General features: G+C 49.2%; 2 protein-coding genes across 2 annotated transcripts in view; both read right to left on the minus strand.

Moving 5' to 3' along the window:
- LOC131215764 (LIM/homeobox protein Awh-like) overlaps nucleotides 1-10,675 on the minus strand; it is a 34,941-nt gene extending 24,266 nt beyond the window's left edge. Inside the window, exons 1-2 of the mRNA XM_058210159.1 lie at nucleotides 10,612-10,675; nucleotides 10,407-10,522 (exon numbers count right to left, since the gene is read on the minus strand). Of these exons, the coding sequence (XP_058066142.1) occupies nucleotides 10,407-10,522; nucleotides 10,612-10,675 (180 nt within the window). The remainder of the gene's footprint in view (nucleotides 1-10,406; nucleotides 10,523-10,611) is intronic.
- Nucleotides 10,676-13,870: 3,195 nt separating this feature from the next.
- On the minus strand, nucleotides 13,871-17,861 carry LOC131216848 (intraflagellar transport protein 122 homolog). Its single transcript, XM_058211439.1, has 7 exons — nucleotides 17,749-17,861; nucleotides 17,428-17,658; nucleotides 16,801-17,365; nucleotides 15,855-16,744; nucleotides 14,670-15,785; nucleotides 14,198-14,597; nucleotides 13,871-14,122 (listed from the first exon to the last, which is right to left on the minus strand). The coding sequence occupies exons 1-7, from the start codon at nucleotides 17,811-17,813 to the stop codon at nucleotides 13,871-13,873; spliced, it is 3,519 nt and encodes a 1,172-aa protein (XP_058067422.1). The 5' UTR covers nucleotides 17,814-17,861.
- Between the last annotated feature and the right edge of the window lie 2,676 nt (nucleotides 17,862-20,537).

Raw genomic sequence — 20,537 nt, forward strand, 5'->3', positions numbered from 1 at the left:
CGGCTGTCTGTCGCACTCTGCACTCGTGATCGTGATGTGCGGTGAAGTTTCTGAACCATGCTCATCATCATCGTGACTTGCGCCTTAACCCACGGGCCGGTTTTAAGGCGACGAATCCGTCGAATCCACCTTCAACCGAGAGTCGGTAAAAAAGTGCCCGATTCCGGGGCACAAAGTCATTACGAGAATTATTATGCGACCGATAGCGATGCCCGCCGGCCGGCCGATAATAAATCAACCGACAGTGACATTACTCCTCAAAACCAATAGGTGACGGGTTTACGCGTCAAAGAATTATAAATTCTTCGGTGCCTCGAAAGTGACGTTTTCGAAAATGTTTGAACACTCGCTGTCATCCGGTAAACTGTGAAATTTATCAACCATTAATATCCCGTTCCGTTCGAGCCGGGGAAAGGTAAGAAGCGAGAAAAAAAACCCGTGCCACAAAAACACGATCCACGCATCGGACAGGCGTTTGACAAGCCGTTTTCGGTTCTGGCTCTGACAGTGTTGTGATAGGTGAAACTCCGATTCCTGACACTTTCCTGACGTCCGGCGTGGCCGGACGTACTCGTGCATCGCGGGCTCCGTGCTTACCTTGAGCTGTTCCACTTTGATATCCATCATCCAACGACGGGCGGCTTAAGAACGTTCTTCGTTATTCTTCGGGTGGAGATGCCTGTCGTCGGCGGATTAACGACTGCCAAATAAATCGACTGCCGGTTCGCCGGTCTGCGACGGTTGCTTCTTGAGTTTCACTTGAACGCGATTCGGTCAATCAAGAGACAACTTCTCTATTTTTATCTTTCGACAGTTTTCACTATCATAACAACTTGAGTAACAGTTACGAACTAGCACAAATCGGTATGTTTTCGATCAGTTGCAACGCCACCATGTTCACCCATCTTGTCTCGCACCGCACACGATCGATGGCGGTGGTCGCGGATCGCTTTCGTTAACCGCCATGTCAAACGTCATGACTTCCGGTACGCGAACGTCACACCGCGATCGGGCCAGGTGTTTCTATCTGCTCCTTCAACCACGGCAACCCGTTACCTCGTCGTAACGCACGACGAGAGACGCAAACGACGATCGCAGATCCAATCGCATCGACACGTTCCCGCTGACTGGATGCTGAGCCAAGCGAGCATGGCGCCCGCCAAGGTCCGGCCTCAGCCTATCGACATCCTTTTCGACGGGCTCAAACGTGTTTTCTCGAAGCACGTGTTTTCTCGCTCTGTGGCCAGCCAACATAGCAGCAACAATAAAGTCGAATCGGCTCGCCATTCGATCGTTCATTTTGTAGCTCTTTCGCGGCGAGTGAGTGCTGAGTATATAACAACATGAAATATATAATGAAATGCGCAGCATGGAAGCAAAGGGGCGTGGTTTGTTTGATCCTTCGCACCACTCCGCGCATGACAGGACACCCTTCGAAGGACCTTCGTTCGCTTTCCGAAGGACTTTCGTCGGATGGGCTCCCCCGTGGCTCGCACGGGGGCATAAGTTTGCTCGGTTTGCCAACGCCGACGGTTCTCTGCCGGGCTCTTCCGGTAAGTAGTACTCTTCGGTCGGCAGGCAAAACCGGCAGGACAAAGAGAAAAAGCGGAAGCGAATTCAATTCAATTACCATGGGGAATATATAATGACCGTACTTCGTGCACTCGGTGCCGGGTTCCCGCTGGTGGTCGGAGCAAAAATGCTGAAATCTGCTTATCGAATTTAAGAACTTTAACTCACCGTTCAACTTTCGGCGCTGGTTCGCTAGTGTGGCGAAGTCCTTGGGACCGGGAAATTTTCGAGGGACGTTTCTTGGGCGAGTTTATGGTTTCTTGCCGCACGAGAGAAGATTTATAGATCAGGCGAAATCTCAAATTAAAGAGAGTGATTTGCCCAAACCTTGGTTGCGGTTGGTGCGAGATTTAAACCCTGGCGATAGGGTATCTCTGGAACTGCGAATGATGATTGTGTTTCTGTGATGTCCTTCAATCGATAAACTAGACGATAAACCGATTCCTCAAAAGTTTAGTTATGTCCCTTTGGCGGTTGTTGCCAATGCTAAATTCGATTTCTATGTCAATTCAAAACTTAATCCATAAGGTTGCCATAGCGAACAGGACCAAGATCTGCTCGTGACGAATAGAATTAAATCTCTATTTGATCGTCTTACTCTTGTCAACATGCGAACACCTTTCGGCCACGCTCGAGGGCGGCACGTGGCCCAGCACGTTTCAGGGCGGAGGTAATTAGTCATATTTATTCTACACCCTCGCCGGGGGTTGAAATGTTACGTTACAAAAGGAAATATATTACGCACAACGTTGGCCGGCCCGGTTGCCGATATCCTGCGTTTAATTTAATTTTCCGTCTGTCAAAATAGTTTGGCAATACGATCAATACGTTTTTAAATTTATTTCATTGAATTACCTCTGAAAATCGGATCTTTCTTAACAAAGGACCCACCGAAGATCCTAAATCAAGGACCATGAAAACACACTTTACGGCCGCCTCTCGCCGTGCTCATTGGTTGTGTTCGCTATCCTTTAAAACAGACATGTTTGACTACTTTACGTGCCTCGATTACCATCTCGACAGCTATCGTCGTGGGCCCCATAAAGTGAAACTAAAAACATCCGAACTTTTTAACCTCACACTGCTGCGTTCGATCACCGATTACCATAAATAATAGGCGCGTTGTAAAATCAAACAATCGTCTGCTCTAACATCGTTCTGACATCTTGTTTATGGTAAGATAAGCACGGATCGATAAACACCGAAAACCGTAAGGGGCCTAGCGAAGCCAAGGCCGTGGCTGCCACCACCGGCAGCAACGGCACTAAAAGGACAGTTAATGGGCAACCAACGCCAGGATCCTTTAGCCGGCGTAGAAAATTCCTACCATCGCGCGGGTCTCACGGTCACCGCGATGCGGGAGTCCAACTAACCTGCTGCTCGAAGGCATCCAGCGTTTAAGACCGACTCGTCCGACCAAACGCAGTTCTATAAATTCAATCGATAAAACAAGTGTCTGAGTGGCTGAAAAGGGTTGAAACCCGCTTCTAGGATTCATCCCCGGAATGCTGTGCCGTTGTCGCCAGTAGTCTACCGGTGAGTGGTTCGGGCCGGAGCTGCCGAATTTGATGACCACTTGACGCCACCACTGGGGCCTAGACCACCGCCTATAACGCGGCCCGTGGGTCCGGTTTATATTGAGGTGTCAATAAAAATAATGTCCGACGTTCTGGTGCTGCCGTGTCCGGTAACTGGAGACGAAGCGACCGGGGACCGCGATCGAACTACAGCAAACATGCAGGAAAACGTCTCGGGGGCTAAAGATTATGACAATTGAAACAAATGGAAATGGAAATCGGAGGCCACGGAAAGAAGTCGTCAGGAACGCGGCGCAAGTGACGAACCGATTTTCGGCTGGAACGTTTACGGTTACGTTACGACCGGCAGCGGGCGTTCGGGGTTATGGGGCACCGGGTTGTTTATGGTTTCCTCATGGCTGTTTCGCTGTTCCTTTTTTACTAGTTTTATCTCCCCGTGTTTTGTCTACGCCACGGAGTCCGGCTGTCGTCGATTAATTCTTTCTGTTGTTCAGTTTTATTCGCTACAACTCATAAACCTATCGTTCCTGGTGTTTTATTTTCCGCGTTTACTGATGTCATTTGTTTTGTTTTCATATCTCTCTCTTTCCTCGGTTCAGTCCATTGCTTGTTCGCTGCTCCTTTACTAGGTTTTTTTAAATTTTTGACTGTCCGCAGGCTCCAGAGTGTGTGTCGCGAGTTTCCGCCCTCAAGCGGGTGGTTTCTGTCTCTATCCGAGCGATGTAGGTTTTTGATTTGCTGTGGACATTAATAGCGCTAATTTATAATCGAGCGTTAACTCCCGCTGAGTGGAAATAAATATGAAGCACGGTGCTGTCGTTCGGTCGCCAGGCAGTGATCTTGTGTGGGGCTTAGTTTTCCGCTTCTTCTCCATAATACATTCATTTTTGACTGTTTTGCTCAAGTCGTTTAGATCGAAATGATTTAGATTGAATCGTCCAAGGTTTGTTTTGCTCAAAAGTCAGGCGAAGTATTTTTTGGTTGCCAGCATCGTAAAACGGCAGAACCGTGGTCCAGCTGGACCATTTTCGAACAGAAGAGTCAGAGAGAGAGAGAGAGAGAGTCAAGTTGTAAATGTGAATCAAATATTATAATCGCTTGCCATGAAATGTTACGAGGTGCTTGAAATGGGTGACTTCTAAAGTTTGACTGATGGCCGCAGACTGGGCCGACCAAAGCTAGGCTATTCATAGGAATAGGACCATCGATGAAAGATCGTTGTTGATAGGAACAGTTCGAAGCACGAGAAGTTCATTTGTTGCGAGGCTCATAATGTTGTTTTATGTACGTTCCATTTCTCCCAACGAGGTATTTGCGTTGGATGTCGTCAGGCGTTAGCATGGCGTGAGAATTTTGAGTAATTTTTACGTTTTAGCGATTAAAAGAGTTTCGAATGATCGACGAGTTGATAAAATTATACCGTTAGCCCGTAGGAAGAGGAAGTTCAATCAGCGTTGGTCTATTATCGATCATTTTAGAATTGGACTGATTCACATTGTCGGAAGAGTCAACATAAGCAGCTTGCGAGATGCATGTGGGTTGAACTCAAACCCGAAACAGTTTTCGAAGGCTCAACCGCAATATGCCTCGAAAAGAAACCAAAGAAACAGCTTCATTCCTATCGGAAAGTTTCGAGAGAGTATCAATAAAGACGTAGAATAGCAAATATATTACAAAGAACAACTTTGCAGGTTTGCTCTGGGTGTGAGTTATTACCCTGATTATGGATGAAAGATCGCCGAAACATCTTTTTAAAGGTGAATTATGTGCTGGGGAAATCTAACACCCCAGCTCGTTCAAGCGATACCAAACAACTCCGACAAATGTAGACCTCTAGACTTCAACGGTCCAACGAGATCGATTGCGCTTCACTCATTTGGTTTATTTTGATGAATGGCCATCTGCATTAATCATTCCTGTTCCCGAGTGCTGCTAAGTCCAAAGGGGCATCCCTCAACATTCCAGGAAAGCAGCATTCGCAGCATGATTGTTGCCACTTTGTTCGTGGGCATTCGTATCAAACATCAACCAACCATAAGTAGAAAATGTCTTTATCATGATTTTCAATTTTAATCAAAAATTACTCCAATATTCAATTTGGTTTTACACAGCGAGCCTTCTTAAAGTAGAACTTTAAAAAGAAAATTAGGCCACTAAAAGTCCCACCGTTTGATTTCTTAACTCACTCACAGGCACATCGCCGCAACTCTAAAAGGAGTGTTACAGTTTCAAAAGTCACAGGATTTGCAGCGCAACAAACGCACTCCAGCATCTCGTTGAGATCAATCGTCAATATGGCCATTTTAACTGCCACCCTTCTCACTCTAGACAAGGTTTACCGGTTTCCGGTTAACACCAAAAATATGCTCTCTTCAATCCTCAACAACGGTCTGGCAAGGATTACCGCCAACCGCTGTCCTTCGACAAGGAGAATCCGCGCTGTTAAGAACCGCCAGCGGAAGTCAATCCTTACCGGAAAATCCAGTCTGAAAGAAAGAAGTCCCTTTGAGTGTATCCGGCACCGACGTCGTAGACGTTCCGAGCAATGTGTAGTGGCTTAGAATTTTTAGCACACCAACCAAGAAAGCGGAACACGTCTTCTGAGGCACCATAAAACTGGCCGCGTGCACCAGCCTCCAGAGGACGATTTGTTGTCCAACTTAGCCACTCGTTTTGTCGGCAGAGACCGCAGAAAATGGGAAGCCTTACGAAATTTATTGACCATGGAGAATGGTCACGGAGTTGGCGCGAGCCACAAAGGTGCGGACCGGACACATCTTTGCGATACACATTCTGCAGCCCAGCATTCGGTACGCGGTTCAATGGTTCGTAAATCATCAATTGCAACGCCGCCCAACACGGTCAGCTCGCGGAACCGATCCTTGCTAAACTCCGAACGGACACACACACGCTGAAGAGATCAGCTTCGAGTGTGGCCCTACGATGATCGGTGGTCAAGACCTTGGTAACCTTCGCCGTCCCGCAGGTTTGTCGTTAGAGAGGTCATTGACACATTCTGATTGTAAGGCGGAACATTTTTGGTTTATAAAATATACGAGGCACAAATAACGAAACAACAATCGCGAGACTATAAATATTAAGTCTTTCTCGTGTTTTTAAAAACCCCATTCACAGCCACAATATTCTCGTAATTGAAATTTATACTTAAATTTCTAAGAACTTAGACAAACGGTACGATAACCCAAATCATCTAATGCCTTTCTTTTTATGATAATATAAAAAAACCAAAAGGGAGTAACTACAGAGAGGATTGCTAAACAATATTTTTAAGCAACAGTTAATATAACAATTTCCATTCTGAAGTAGATAAACTATCTGTTGGGATCGCGTCCACAGCACCCGTCCCATTGCAAGAACAAATTGTTACAAAATTTCACACTTTTTTCATACCAATCACAGCGGCACAATAGGCCACCTTCGAACCCAATCGCCGACCCTGCTCGACCGCTCGGCGGCACACGATTCTGCACGCGGCATCCGAAGCCTTCGCCTTCGCCTTCGCCTTCGGATTGTGCAGCAGGCAGCCACCACCGGCGTACCGCACGAGGCAGTGAAAACCGTAAATTATGTTTATTAATAAATAACAATCATAAATTTCCTCATATTTGCATTGTGTGCCCGTCCGCGCGCGCATGTGGAGCAAAATGGCGGTGGCGACCGATTGCGGCTGCGTTGGGGCCGCTCCGTCCGCCTAAGGCACAGCGCAGCCTCCGACGATGCGCCACCGCCGTTGACGGTGCCGATGGTCGGTAAGTGTTGCAAATGATCCGCCGACATCCGCAGAAATTGCAGAAAATCTCTCCAATCCACTCGGCACGGGCATCCTGCCTGCCCGGTTCTTGCACGCACTGGCAGCACCGGAATACATTGTGCAATAATAACTTTGCGCGGCCAGCACTGCACATTCGAGTGCACCTCTCGCAGATGCATCGCCGGACGCGTGTTGCAGCAGCTTGAAGTGTCCTCGGTTCCAGCTGGCCTAGCGTACCGGATCGAATCGATCAGGGCGCGCCGGGTCGTGGGCCAACAAATATGCGATCGTGGCGATGCGCTTTAAGCCGCCGGGACCCGCTCGAGGGCTCCTGAGCGGAAAGAAAAATCGACGATCGAGACGGCTCGCCCCGCCGTAAGCGATGGGCTTAAATAATAATAATAATCGGTAAATCAACCTGTAAACATGGGATTTTATGTGTGTACATATGTTAAAGCCTTTTGATCGGTTATTGCGCTGCCCCGTGGCCAGCCCACAGCCAGCGCTTCCCGATTGGAACCGCTCATCGGAGCACCGGACGGTGCACAATCCCAGTGGCCACCACTTCGCGCCAGTGCAATTGATCCGTACCCATTGGCATCCCAACAGCGCGCACGATCCGGTTACACGATTGTTGATGGCTCGCATCCTCTTGATCGAAACTGCAGCCTTTGAACCTCCTGGCAACGAGATATATGTTCATTACCGATCGAACGGAACGTTTTATGTTCCGTTTCGTACAGAAGCACCACGATCAGTACGGACCGGAATGCGCGAAGATCAAGACGATTGGCTTTTTAGAATCAAACTGATGCTATTTGCGGGGCAAGGTGAATGATATTTATAATTTACAGTAATTCAGTTAGCGCCTATTTTGGTGATAAAGTTTCAAGTGATTTTTGGAGACCAGTGACATTTTGAAGTTCATCAGTTTTTAAAACAAATTATGATCTAAGATTATAATTTAGTTGTGTTTAATTTTTTATAAATCGTTGGTTCAGTTGCAGCTCTCTTCAATTGCCGTTTTGAATGAAACCTCATCATGCCAATGCAATGTATAATGGATTTGTTTATACTTTTACTCACTACTAAACTGCATTTTCTATTCTGCAGTACAATTTTCATCACTCCGCCGTAGGTGTTAATAATCCAATCGTAAATTTATTCCAACAATTGATTGCAACAGACCGAAAGTGCGAAACGCACCGAAAGATGTGATAATTAAACTGCATTCCACGTCAAACGTGCGTATCTTTGATCGTCCGGAACGTTACACCGGGAGGCTCATGTGCATCGTTGCACTAACGCCCAGTGCACACACATCAACCGTTGGGCCTCTTTCGGCCAGACTGGCAAGGGTACGCAAATTCAGTTCTATTTCCGGTGCCGCTGTACTCAAATATGCAATCCACGATTTTACGAGCCAATCTTTGGGCCCCATCCGATGGGAACCGAATCTCGGCGATGGTCGAGCTGGTGCCTGATTGCAGTCCAGTCATGGACGGTGCGCTTCAATCAAGCTGCATCCGATGCAAAAGCCGCAAAAAACGGCAGTAGGCAGTGCAGAGTACGCAATGCAGAGAAATGTTTGCCAACCCAATCGTCAAGGCGACGAAATTAGTTTGCATTTCGAACGCTTTAAAGTGCTGACGTTATTTTTCAATCAGAAACGCTCCAGTTTGGCTCACTCCTGTTGCCCGGATTGTTTTGCTTCAGTTTCTATTTTCTCGGAGGTTTGATAAAATGTTTCAACATGACTTTTAAGGTATTCTCATCTTTTATCTTCCATCGTCTTACAGCGATAACAGTGTGCTTATGCCGCCGTAAACCAATCCAACGTTGGAACCCGTTTGTCCAAAAGCCATGGTCCACCGGTTCCCAAAAGGCACCCCTCCTGGGTAAGTGCACCCGAACACAGCCAGCATAACCATACAAAAGGGGTATGTTGTGACAAGTAAAATTATGAATGTGACCCCTGTGTAGCAACGGACCACTGTGGCCTTTTGATTCGCAAATTACCGGTTCCGGCGCGGTTGCCACGAGCCACGAGTGATTTTATCATCTCTTCCGAATAAGTCCAAACGAACCGCCAGAATCCTGGCGCAGGATCGCACTCGGTCGGGCACAGGACACTGAGAATGTAACCGCCTGCTCATTAAACTGTCACAATAATTACAAACATCGGCCCGAGCGGCGGCGCACTTTGTCCCCTGGGGCCGTCGATTGATTCAATTACCGCGGATCACGCTCAGATTGCGCCCAACGACGATTCCCTGATTTCGGGCACACTTTTCCTGCCCATTGGTTCGGCAGAGCCCGTTTTTGCTACCTTTCACTGTGCTTCTTGTGGCCGGAAAAGAAGTGACGAATTGTGATGCTTGAAATGGCCTGCATCCTCGGTGGCGGGATGTGGGCCGGATGTGGGCGGTTTGCTGTCCTTTGAGCCGATGTGGGCACAAGCACACCCCAGTCACCCTCTCCAGGGTTGGACAAATTGAGCATTTTATTAACTATTCACGTACCGAAGGGGTGCCCTGCTTGTGATGGTAACAATAATGATTCGTTTATTGTTATCGCGCGTGGCAACCACAAGGAGGCTGTGGAACCCTTGCCCGTGAAGGAACGGTGCAGAGTTGAAAGTTGGACTACTTTACACTTAACGTTGTTGTTGATGTTTTATGTTCAATCATGGAACTCGTTCCAATTGATTGCATACAGTAATATTTTTCAAACATTGGCAAAAATCTCTAAAAAATCTCGCAATCGTGGTTTTGCATTTTTATGTTTATTCCATCACATCGCAGGCCCAGTGTTCCATTCTTTCCGTTCACTAAATCGAATTCAGCCAAGCTTCGGACAACAATTTGACTCTGTCGGGCATTAGAGTGAGGCACATCAGCAATTCAGTTCTCGGTTGGTTCCAGGACTTTCTTTCTTCCCGGCCAGTTTCTCCCAGGGGTCGTTCCGGGAAACTCGTTGAAATGTGAATCGCCCAAATTGTTGGTTCCATCCGGTAGGATTGTTGCAAGAAACAGATTTCCTTATAAATATTCATACCGACCAACCAGGACACCCCCCCGAAAATCCCCAGGCACTGGTCCGCCGTTGTTTCCTTTGGATTGTTTCGTTCCTGGGGCTACGCTTCTCCCGGTGACGTCCATCATTTTCTAGCGTCTTGCAAACTGTGCACAAAACACGAAGAAGGTATTCTTGGAGTCACTCGCAAAAAATCCTTCCGAAAGTCCAGCCCCGTTTCCGGGTCACTTTCTGGGGTACAGCAAAGTTGCGGAGCGAACCGATTTTGTGCAAATTGAATCAAATTGGGCAGTTGCTGTGGCCCGGAACACAGCAGTAACTTCCTTCTTCTTGACTGGAATTAATTTACCGGAAGATTCACTCAAGGAAAGGTTGGTCTCAAGATTATTCTGGCGCGTGTTTTTCATTTTCGATAGTACTATGTTAAAATTGGGTTTTATAAATTTGTTTTAGTTTAATGATATAACTTTTTGATACAAGTAATTTACCGTTTTATCTTTCAGCTTCAGTATCGTATGTTTCTCACGCTTTGGACGAATGGCCGACAGCATCTTGTTCAAATTGTTGGCGGCTGCCGAACGCCTTGACGCCGTGTGGCGCCAATCTGATAAGAGATACCTCACAAAAGATTGTTGAAACAAACATGTGTGATTGAAGATGTGTTCGACAAACGATATTTTGTGTGATTCTTACTCAAGCCATCGGAGGAAAGTGATATTTGTCTAGCCGTCATGTCGTCACCGCTATTCACGAGCATTCAGAGTCGCGCTGCGTTCGTCCAACATCAAACACGGACCCTACTGCTGACTCGTGCCTAGAGCCCTTTTCACCACCATCTGTACCTCGTGTCACTCCTGCTGTTGCCGTTGCCTTTGATATCGGTGCGGATCCTAACGTTCGCTACCGAGCCAGTGGACCGTGTAACACGCATCGTACGTTCCGCGCACTGCACAGAAATCGGATTATCCAGCGCCGTCCGGAAGCATACCAATCCCTTGATGGTAGACTTGCGGCATTTGTCTTCTTTTTTGCACCCATTTCAGGATCTCCCTAGGCCACTGCACTGCCACCGGAGTGACGAATAGATGAATTGATTCGAGGCCAGCCCATCGGGGGCGATGCTCCAGACAGGAACTTACCGCCTCTAGGTCTTCCGTTCGCCGGGTTCGCGGGTTCCGAAAGGGCCCAGCATCATCAACGTCATGATTGTGATATGGTAGCGAAAGGCAAGCAGCTGGACTGTGGTGGGCTGGGAAAGACCAAAATCGAATTACAATATTACACGTTTGCGAAGCAAAGCACCAAAACCTGACATGAGCAATATTCGGTTGCATTTTCTGCTGAGCCATGCGCGGGAGAGGAAATAATTATTACAGTGGGACGAGTGGAACTGTAAAAACCCGAACCGAGCCTTAAAATGTTCCTCCGTGGTCCACGTGAGAACTTCCACCCAAAATGTGACCTTTTAACCCCCTCGCGACGGGCCATCGCCAGAAGGCAACGGTGAAACAATGGACCCGATTCATCGAGTTGTGCAACATTTCCGCTACTTCACTGCCATTCAATTCAAGTGTCCGCGTAAAAAACAGGGAATCTTTATCCTTCGGCTCACAGAGAAAAGCATGCGACAGTGAGGACAAATAATGGTGAGAATCTTGTTCGGCGGGAACCAATACATTCCCTAGCTCTTGAATTAAATCCCTCACGCTAAGGATTAAATCGATAGCAAATCTCGCGGTCAACCGAGAACAATGTGACAACGTTGCAACAAATCGACGTTCGACCGAACGGTAACATTACTGTAAGGTACTTATTTAATGGACTACATAATCAGTGGCGCAACGGTCCTGAATGCGGAATGAACAAGGGCCACGTGGCACTGTGGCGTCAACAATGGCCACGTGGCGCCGTACAAACCCCCCGCTAGCGCATCAATTGATGATCCGGCACATGCCGACACCACGGGTGTTGCTCGGAGCAGCGAATGGCGGAACAATTAGTTAAAAAAGCGGCCAACGAGGTTAGGATTGTTTCCTTCTCGATGTGAAACTAGAAATGGAGCCACTTCCATCGGCCCAAGAATGGGCGCAATCATAAATAATGCTGCACATATGTTTGTGCTCATAAATCGCACCACAAATATGTCATCACACTTCAAACACTCGATAGTAATTCACCGTTGACGTCAAACGGCAAGTGCTAGTGGCGAAACACGCAGCACCAAAACCCCATCGACAATCATCCATTGATATGCCAATCATGGCGTCGTGCCACCTATCGGTTAGTTTTCCAAAATCATCCCCCGTCGGCTGGCGTCGGCCATTTCACTGAATTCCTCACTGCAGGATTGAAAAGTTTAATCGACCGGAATAAATATTTTATCCATCACCGGTCTGGCACTGAAATTGGTGGTGCCCATCACCCGGGACGGGATGTGAAAGTTTGTTTGTCTGCCCCGTCTGTCGTACGTTTTTCCAATCGATTTTCCCATCCTATCAACGGCTAGCGAGTGAACGGAAAGGATGTTGAAAGCTATTTTACAGCTTGCCCACCACGCGGGATCGGATCGGGGACGGAAAACGTGCCGCCAGAAAGCCAGGATAATGGTCGGTCGGGATGGATGTTGGGTTTGCATCGCAAACAGAGCATAATGATGAGCACCGATAATGTGGCAATGCGCGATCAGATAGCAAGGGCCAAACAGCGTGATGACAATATTCAGTTCAGGACCAGGAGCGTTCAATTGTAGAGAACCACAACATTTGGAAAAGAAGTGCGTAATCATTTATTTTTGCTATTGTGGCTTATTTCACTGATTGTCGAAAGCAAAATGGTTAACCCAATTCTAGAAGATAATATAATATGCGAACGCTAAATGCATAAAGTTCCCGGGCGGCAAACTTGTTCACAATCACTAAAGCAAATCACAGGATTCCTCAGACCGGTCCCTTTGGCAAACAGAGCTTATTTACTCAATCGTAACACGTAGCCCTCGAAATACCCTCCACTACGCCACCGGTACGAACAGTGTTACTGTTTGTACCCTTATTTTATCGACCACCACTCGCTACGGTGGCAATAGTTGTGCAAAGAAAGCATACGAGCGGGATTTGGTTAGCACCCTCATCCTATCGGGACACGACAATTGTTTAACGGCACTCCAATAACACCGAACGCGTGTTTAACGCTGGCTGGTTTCGCACCTCGAAAGCGGATGAAAACTTTTTCGATACTTCTACCTTCCGGTTCAGAATTAGCGCACAACATCCCTCATTTGCAGATTTGATTCCAGCGTTCGTGTCTTACGAAGCCCGAAGCCAGCGCGTCGGGGCGGAACACAAATTTTAATATCATTTCTCGTACACTGTTTGATCATCATTCGGGTATCGTTCTCCCTGTGGCCCCAGGGTGGGCTTCCGGTGGCGTTTCTTCTACGCTTTCGGCCAGCCTTTTCGTCCTGCGGTTCGCCAGGGGGATAAGAAGAATAATTGGGGTCGATTTACGAAATTTATTCACCCAAACGTTGCGCTACCCCGCGTTTGGGTGCTTGCGTTCGAGATGCTAGCTTTTAATAGGGCTGAAGCCTAATTCAATTATGGAACTCGTTCGAACCAAAGCAGAAGCTTCCGACAAAGCCATGGCAATCAGAAGATCAAAAGTATTTTGTATAAAAAGAGTTCCGGTACATAAAAAAGCTGTTGAATGAAATCAAACACCTTTTTGGTAGGTGCACATAAAATGCATTTTTATTTGCTCGTTATAACTTATTAAATAGCTGTTCAGAGATAGGGTTTGATATGGACTATAAATTATTGTAACAGATATTATTGTATTCAATTATTTATTTTTTTATTTCCACACTTTTACATCGCCACATTCATTTATTATGAGATCACACATTAACTGGACGGAATGATTTCTTTCACACACGCAACAATGAGATCGGCAAACACTAATTCATAAGACTTTCTTCGGCCGTCCGGCAGAACGGACAGTACCCTTTCTGCAGAAACTGCAGCTCAAAGTCCTCCGAGTGAAACACCTGATTGCACTCCGAGCACACGGTGATCTGCAGCTCGGGCAGCAGGTTGCGATAGTAGCGCGTTGAAAGAGGCGCCGGACCGCGCACGATGATCACTTCCCGTGGGTCGATCGCTCGCAGTGCATCACGATCAAGCGTCGACGGATAGGTATCAATAATGTCCTGTCATGGCACAAAACCAAAGAACGAAATCGTTAGTTAGACACTTCTCCAGCTCTACTCTGAAATGACACTTACTTCCTGAATAAACTGATCCTGCTGACCATCAAGCACGGTTTTCGGAGGTGCCAGTAAAAGTCTTTCGGCTTCTTGCTCGCCTATATCGCGCTCGGGGACAAACTCGGCCAGCGGCAGAATCTCGAAGGACACGTACGAGAAAACGTACTCCTGCTGGCAGTTCGGACACCGGTTGCCGTGCAGATGGGGGCTGTAGTTCGAGCACTTGTAGCACATCGGCAACAGCTCTTCGGGATCGTTAAACCCTCCCGGGCAGGCCCGGCTAGTGATGTAGCTAATGTCCACCTGTTCCTGAATGCCGGCCGGAACTTTCAACGATTGCAGCTTGTTGTTGATCTGCAGGTGCAGTTTATTGGCCCCAAGCACCTTGGCCTGTTTCGACAGCGTATAGTAGACGGCACTAGAATGAAATGGAAAAGGAAAGTAGATTGAAAATCACGCCATCCGCCACGAATATCTACCAGCGCCTTACAACAAACTGATACCCTTCGGAGCGTTGGTCCCATTTATTTGGTTCACGACGAAACGGCTGGTGTTGAACAGGGTCAACGGTGGGCTGCTGGTGAACGGTTCCTTCAGGTACGAATTGATAGTGTTGTACGCATAGTAGATCGACGAAAGCTTCAACAACGATCGATACTCCTCGACGGCAGGACCATCCGGAACGGTCGTCTCCTGCTCGGTAGTAGCGACGAGCATCTTTAGGGCCTGTTTCGCCCTCAGCAACGTGTAATAGCCAGCATCAAGATATCGTTCTTCCGAGACGGCACACTCGACCAAATTCCGCAACAGCTTCGTTGCTTCATGGGGTCGACCCGCCAAAATGTACGCTTCGTGTGCGGAAATAAACTGATCCGATTCGGCTAACCATTGGGCGTGCTGGAAGTGGATCGCGGGCAACACCTTTGGCAGATGCTCGGCCAATCGGAACGCTTCCGGCCAATCGCGCGCTTCGACGTGCAGCTGTACCACTTGTTCCTCTTCGCCCAGCTTGCGATAGATTTCCGCCGCCAAGGGTAGAGCTTTCAAACGGCGCAAGTGGCCGGCGATCAGTTCGAGCGGTTTTCGCTCCGTTGCCGCAAGACGTCGCCCAATGTCGAGCAAAACATCGGGCCAACCCTGTTCGGCCACGATTTCAATCGCCCGTTCCGCTTCTCCAGCAGACAGCAGCAGCTCGGCAGCGGCTCGCGGTTCATGCACCGAGCAAGCCCACTCGGCCCGTCGACGGATCAGCTCCTTTTTGTCCGCCGCGCTACCCTCTTTCAGGAATTCCTGCGCCAAATCGAACATCCGCAGATCGCTGTACATCGCGAGCGCCCTACTGTTGCTGCCAGCCTTCTGATAGAGTCGGGCTGCCTCCTTGAAGCGGCCGGCAAAAGAGTACGCTTCCGCCAACATCACTTCCTTCGATGTTTCACCCCGCTTCTGGCGTTCACGCAGCTCTTCGATCAGTTCGAGCCACGGAAGGTTACGCACCTTCACGTACGCGTCGCGAGCGATCTGAAAATCCAGTGCATCGAGCGCAGCTTGGGCCAGGCCTTCCCAGTCCGACAGGGGCACACCGAGACAGGCTACCTGATATGCGTCGCTGAGGAGAAAGGACACAGATTAGGGTTGCTTAACGTGCAAACGTGGAAGTCGTTTCGACGGGGCTTACTCGAACATTCCTGCCTCGACAAACTGCCACATCGTAGCACCGAGTGCGAGTGGGACGTTGCTCATCACGTTTCCTCTCAGGCAGAAAGCGGTGGCTCCACACAAACCGACGACAACCCCGAGCATCGTCTGGGGGCTACGAGGCGGCAGGGTTCCAACGCGAACACTTAGCCCACCCGTCGTGTGAGAATAGCACAGCATCGAGTCGAGATGTGTGTTCCAAGCGACCGAATTCACGCTCGAATCCTGGTACAGCATCGTATCCTGGATGAGATCCCGCACCACCAGCCGGCCAGCATCGTCCACCACCGCTAGCTTGGTCCGCGTTGCGTTCAGATCGAGGCACCGTACGGACGACAATACGGTCGTGACCAGTATTGGGAGCGAGTTATCTAGAAAGATTCGCCACACCTGACCACTCTTTAGGCCGAGCAACAGTCCCTCGCGCCCAGCCGGTCCGCCCGTAACCTTGATGTAGCGTATGAAGCTGTCCATCAGCCATTCGCGCTGCAGCAGCCCGCCAAAGTCGAGGCTCTGCAGCTTCTTCTCCTGGCACAGCACCAGATGCTGTGCGCACACGACCAACAGGCTGCACTCGAATTTTTTCGCAATCTTTTCCCGCACCTTATAGTGCATCGGTTGATTTTCGGCGGAGCTCAATTCGTAAAGAACAACCCGTTCGGGCAGTTGCACCGCTAACCGGTTCCGATAGATGGCGATCTTGTGTACGAGATCGCGGCACTTGATTCGTACCTTTTGACCGGACACCAAGTGCTGGATGATCACGTCGCACATGTTCTCCCGGAATGCATAGCGTTCACGATAGAGCGCGTGCACCGTGTTGAAGGCCAAATTGTAGCACCCGAGCGTCCCATCCTGACAGCCAACGACCTACGAATACAATTTGATCAGCAAACAGTTTTAATTGTCCACGCTTGATCGCTTACCACACAGGTCCCGGCCGGATGAACGACCGCAGTCCAAATCCACGAGTCGTACTGCTCTCCCAGCATTCCCAGCCGAATTCCGTCGCGGGTGAAGAGCTGCAACGCCTTGTTACAACCGGCCACGATCAGAAACTCTCCATTGGGGAAAAAGCTCAAGCAGAGTGGGTCAAAACCAAAGTTGCGCTCCTTGCCAATCATCTGACCACCGAGCGAGTAGAACGACAGTGTTTGACTCCAATCGATCACGCAAAGGATGTCCGATGATCCAGACGTAGCCGGTGGGTTCCACGCAACACCAAACACCGGGCTATTCACTCCGCCCGGTCGATCGATCTTGATCTTCTCCTCGCCCGCCTTGTTGCGTATCGAAATCGTTCCATTTGCCAGTCCAAGCGCAATGTACTGTCCATCGTTTGTCCAGGCGCACGCATTGATGCGGGCCGTAGATTTGTACTTTTGGACCGCCTTTTGCTCGGACGACCAGAATGAAAAGTCCGATACGGCGCACGAGGCAAGCTGATGAGAGATCGGATTGAACGCAAGGCACTGGACCGAGTCGTTGTGACTGTAAGTGGAAAAAGGCATTACAGTCCTCTTCGTTTAGGAATATCCACTAGTTGGTCGTACGAAAATTTGAGCAATCCTTCCAGTTTCAGCGTCCAAATGATGACCGTTTTGTCGGCACTTCCCGATGCAAACTTTTTGCCATCCTTCGCGTACGCTACACAGTAAACCGTGTCCTTGTGACCCTTCAGTGAGCTGATCAGATTTCCGTCGATCGGATCGTAAACCAGAACCTTGTCGCCAGCACCCACCACCAGCTGCAATCCCTCCGGATGGAAGCAGATTGAGTGGATGCTAAAAGAAAGGTGTAGAAAGATTACGGGTTACGGCAATCACTTTCAATTCCATGATAGTTTCGAAGCATATCGATTAGTCTCCTCTTACCTGGCGACATCATTTTTCTCGGCGGAATCGTGGATCTTCTCAACCCATTTCGGTATCGCGCGCATCGTAGCCGTTCTACCGCGTGCGTCGGTAGAATGAGAGGCCAAATTGTCCCAAACTCCTCGGTTTGTGTATCACTTTCCCAGACTTGGCGGAAGACGGAAAACTTTTATCTCCAATTCCCACTAACCAAAACACGGCACGCGAATGACAGATCTGCCGTTTGTTTGTGTTTTCCCCGAAGAGTGTCCCTGGCAACGCCATGTTGTGAGTTCTTCGGGCGCCCGAAGATATCCGACCGGCCGCGTGAGGGAAAGAACGGGACAGACAGATGTGGCGAGTTAACGGCAGGATCGGCGATCGCGGAAAAAGCAAACAATCTTTTAACTAATAATAAAAAAATTCGACTAAATTCCTCAAATTCATTCATAGCAAAACAGCAGGTCTAAATTCATGAACAACAATGTTCTGGGAGGCCAACAGGCTAATTTACCGTAAAATGCGTAAAATGCTAATGCGGTGAAGGATCGTTTCCAAGTGCAACGGTTGCCAAGTGTTGGTGAAGCACCGCATCCTGCGCCAGATGGCTTGATCGAAGGCTTAACCGAAAACGGGTTTTTGTGTCTCTGGATAGAGAAATACCTTTGGCAACCGTGCACCAAGATGTAGCGTTAATTTCAAATAATGCTTCAAATGAAACGGAAGATTTGAGAGAAGAGAAACAATTAATTCTGGCAGTTGCCTTTATGCAACAACAAAGTAGTTTCATTATCTGACTAATAATTTCTCCCATTAACCAAGTAAATGCCATTGGAACCGACGCCCGTCAGCAATGAATGATGGCGCAAGGTTAATGTTTATGTTTCAATTTTGTCCTATCCGACACACAACATTCGCCCACCATTTGCAGAGCGCCGGCTGCGGGCGTCTCAGGGTGTGTTCGTGTCCGGGCGAACATTATCCCGCAGACCACGCACACGAGCGCACAGCAGTGCTCTGCAACGTGACCATGCGTTTTAATTTAATACTCTATTATTAAATCGCTCGCCAGTACTCGGTCATACCACTGGACGTAGAAAGCGCCGCGCGTCCCGCCGTTTCGAGCGAAGCGCCAGATTCTGAGGCACCGCACCCATCGGCAACTGGCAGTCGCAGTGGGGAAAACGCTGGAAAAACGGACGCAGCACAAGCCGGTTATTCGTCGCAGTGCTTCGGAAAAAGGCGAAAAGGCGGTTCTCGCACTGCCGTGACTGAATCGGTCGGTCACCGTTCACGTCGCCGTGTAAGTGTGTGTGCGTGCGTTCGGCGCGGCGAACGAAGAGTTACAATACCTTTCAGGCGCTGCGGTTGGCAGCCCTGGGAGCTGCTTTTGCTGCTGCCGCTGTCGCCGGCGCCGCCGTTCGTCGCCATTGGCGCTGCTGCTGGGTTCGGTGCTGTCTGGTTCGCCTGTTTCGCCGCCATGTTGAAGTTTTTGATTACACTCAAAAATCGATTCTGAAGTGCGAGAGTGCGATTTTGAAGTTTTGACAATTTGACTTCTGTCGCGCTTTGGCTGCGTTTGACGCGTCGACGTCAGTGCAACAGCGAGAAGTGGTAGGTTTGTGTGAATTGCGAAAAGCAGGCTGCATATCACCAGCGCACCTCATAACCCAGCCCGTGCGTGCGGCGCCGGGCACCGTTCCGGCAGGCAAAGGCACAGGGGCTAGTTTCGCCTGCACTATCGCGCGCGTGATTCTTCCCCCTTTTCCCGTGCCACTATTAGTTGGGCGCAGTTGCTGGGGCATAAAGAAAGAGGGCCGGATGGTTTTTTCCTCGAGACATCGCGCGTAGCTGTGTGGTGGAGATTCGAGAAGCAGTCGAAGTGCCAGTGTCAGAGTGCGCCAGTGTTGCGAATTGTCGCGATTGTTCCCAATATCGTGCAGAACCGCGATACCACACCGCGTCCCCCCGTGACACCGACGGACCCGGACAAACCGTGCCGTGTTCGCCGTAGTTTCGACCGAGGCCGTTGCGAGAAAATATTTCCCTTTTAGCATTCGCCCGGTGACATTTGCACGGGGTACGGGCGATGTTTCCGATGCGTAGGAGCCCGTGAAGTGTGAGTAGAGCGAGAAAGAGAAACCCGAGAGCTTGGAATAGGATGGAATGGACGAGGATTCTTTGGATTGCGGAGGAAAAATAAAACGCTAATAAAGCATCTTGAATCCCCCCTCAATAAGAGCCGTGTGATGTGAAGTTTTGTTTTCGCCGATCTAGCCCGCTGCTCCGCTCTCTTCGGTGCTCTTCTCCCATGGTCCTTAGGAGGCTAGGTCAAGTATCGCGAAGTGAAAACGACGCCCACTTCCAGTTTGGCGGGATGGCTGGGTCGGCTGGTGTTTAGAGTAAAGACAATGTTTTTTGTGTGCGGTTTTTTGCTGCTAGCCATCGCTGAAATCGACGGACAGCCACGAATTGTCCCGAAAACGACAAGTTGGAAGTAACAATAAAGTGCGTGCGTGCGAGAGTGAGAGGGAGAAGGTCAACATAAGCGAGCGCGAGCGGGCAATGTAGCCATAGATCGCGGGCGAAAAGGCAAATTGCTTGCCATTGCATTATCCTCTTCATTTTACGCCGCCTCGCGCGGCTTGGCGCTCCAGCGAGAGCACGCGAATGCGAGTGTTTGTTGCAAGGAGCCGCACCGCTGCTTGGTGTGCGTGCAAGCCGGCAATAGCGTTGCGCGCGTAACCCGTGTCGGACAGTGAACCGATGCCGACGTGTGGAAGTGTGTGCGTGACGCGTCGGGAACGCGG

The sequence above is a fragment of the Anopheles bellator genome, chromosome 1, assembly GCF_943735745.2.
Source record: "Anopheles bellator chromosome 1, idAnoBellAS_SP24_06.2, whole genome shotgun sequence".
Lineage (NCBI taxonomy): Eukaryota > Metazoa > Arthropoda > Insecta > Diptera > Culicidae > Anopheles > Anopheles bellator.

What these genes read in the sequence shown, in the direction of transcription:
- LOC131216848 (XM_058211439.1), bottom strand. Translation starts at nt 17,813, where the DNA reads ATGCGCGCGATACCGAAATGGGTTGAGAAGATCCACGATTCCGCCGAG. An exon ending in GAAGGATTGCTCAAATTTTC is followed by an intron (nt 17,366 to 17,427) that starts GTACGACCAACT and finishes TTCCACTTACAG; the next exon opens with TCACAACGACTCGGTCCAGT. An exon ending in AGGATCAGTTTATTCAGGAA is followed by an intron (nt 14,123 to 14,197) that starts GTAAGTGTCATT and finishes GTGCCATGACAG; the next exon opens with GACATTATTGATACCTATCC.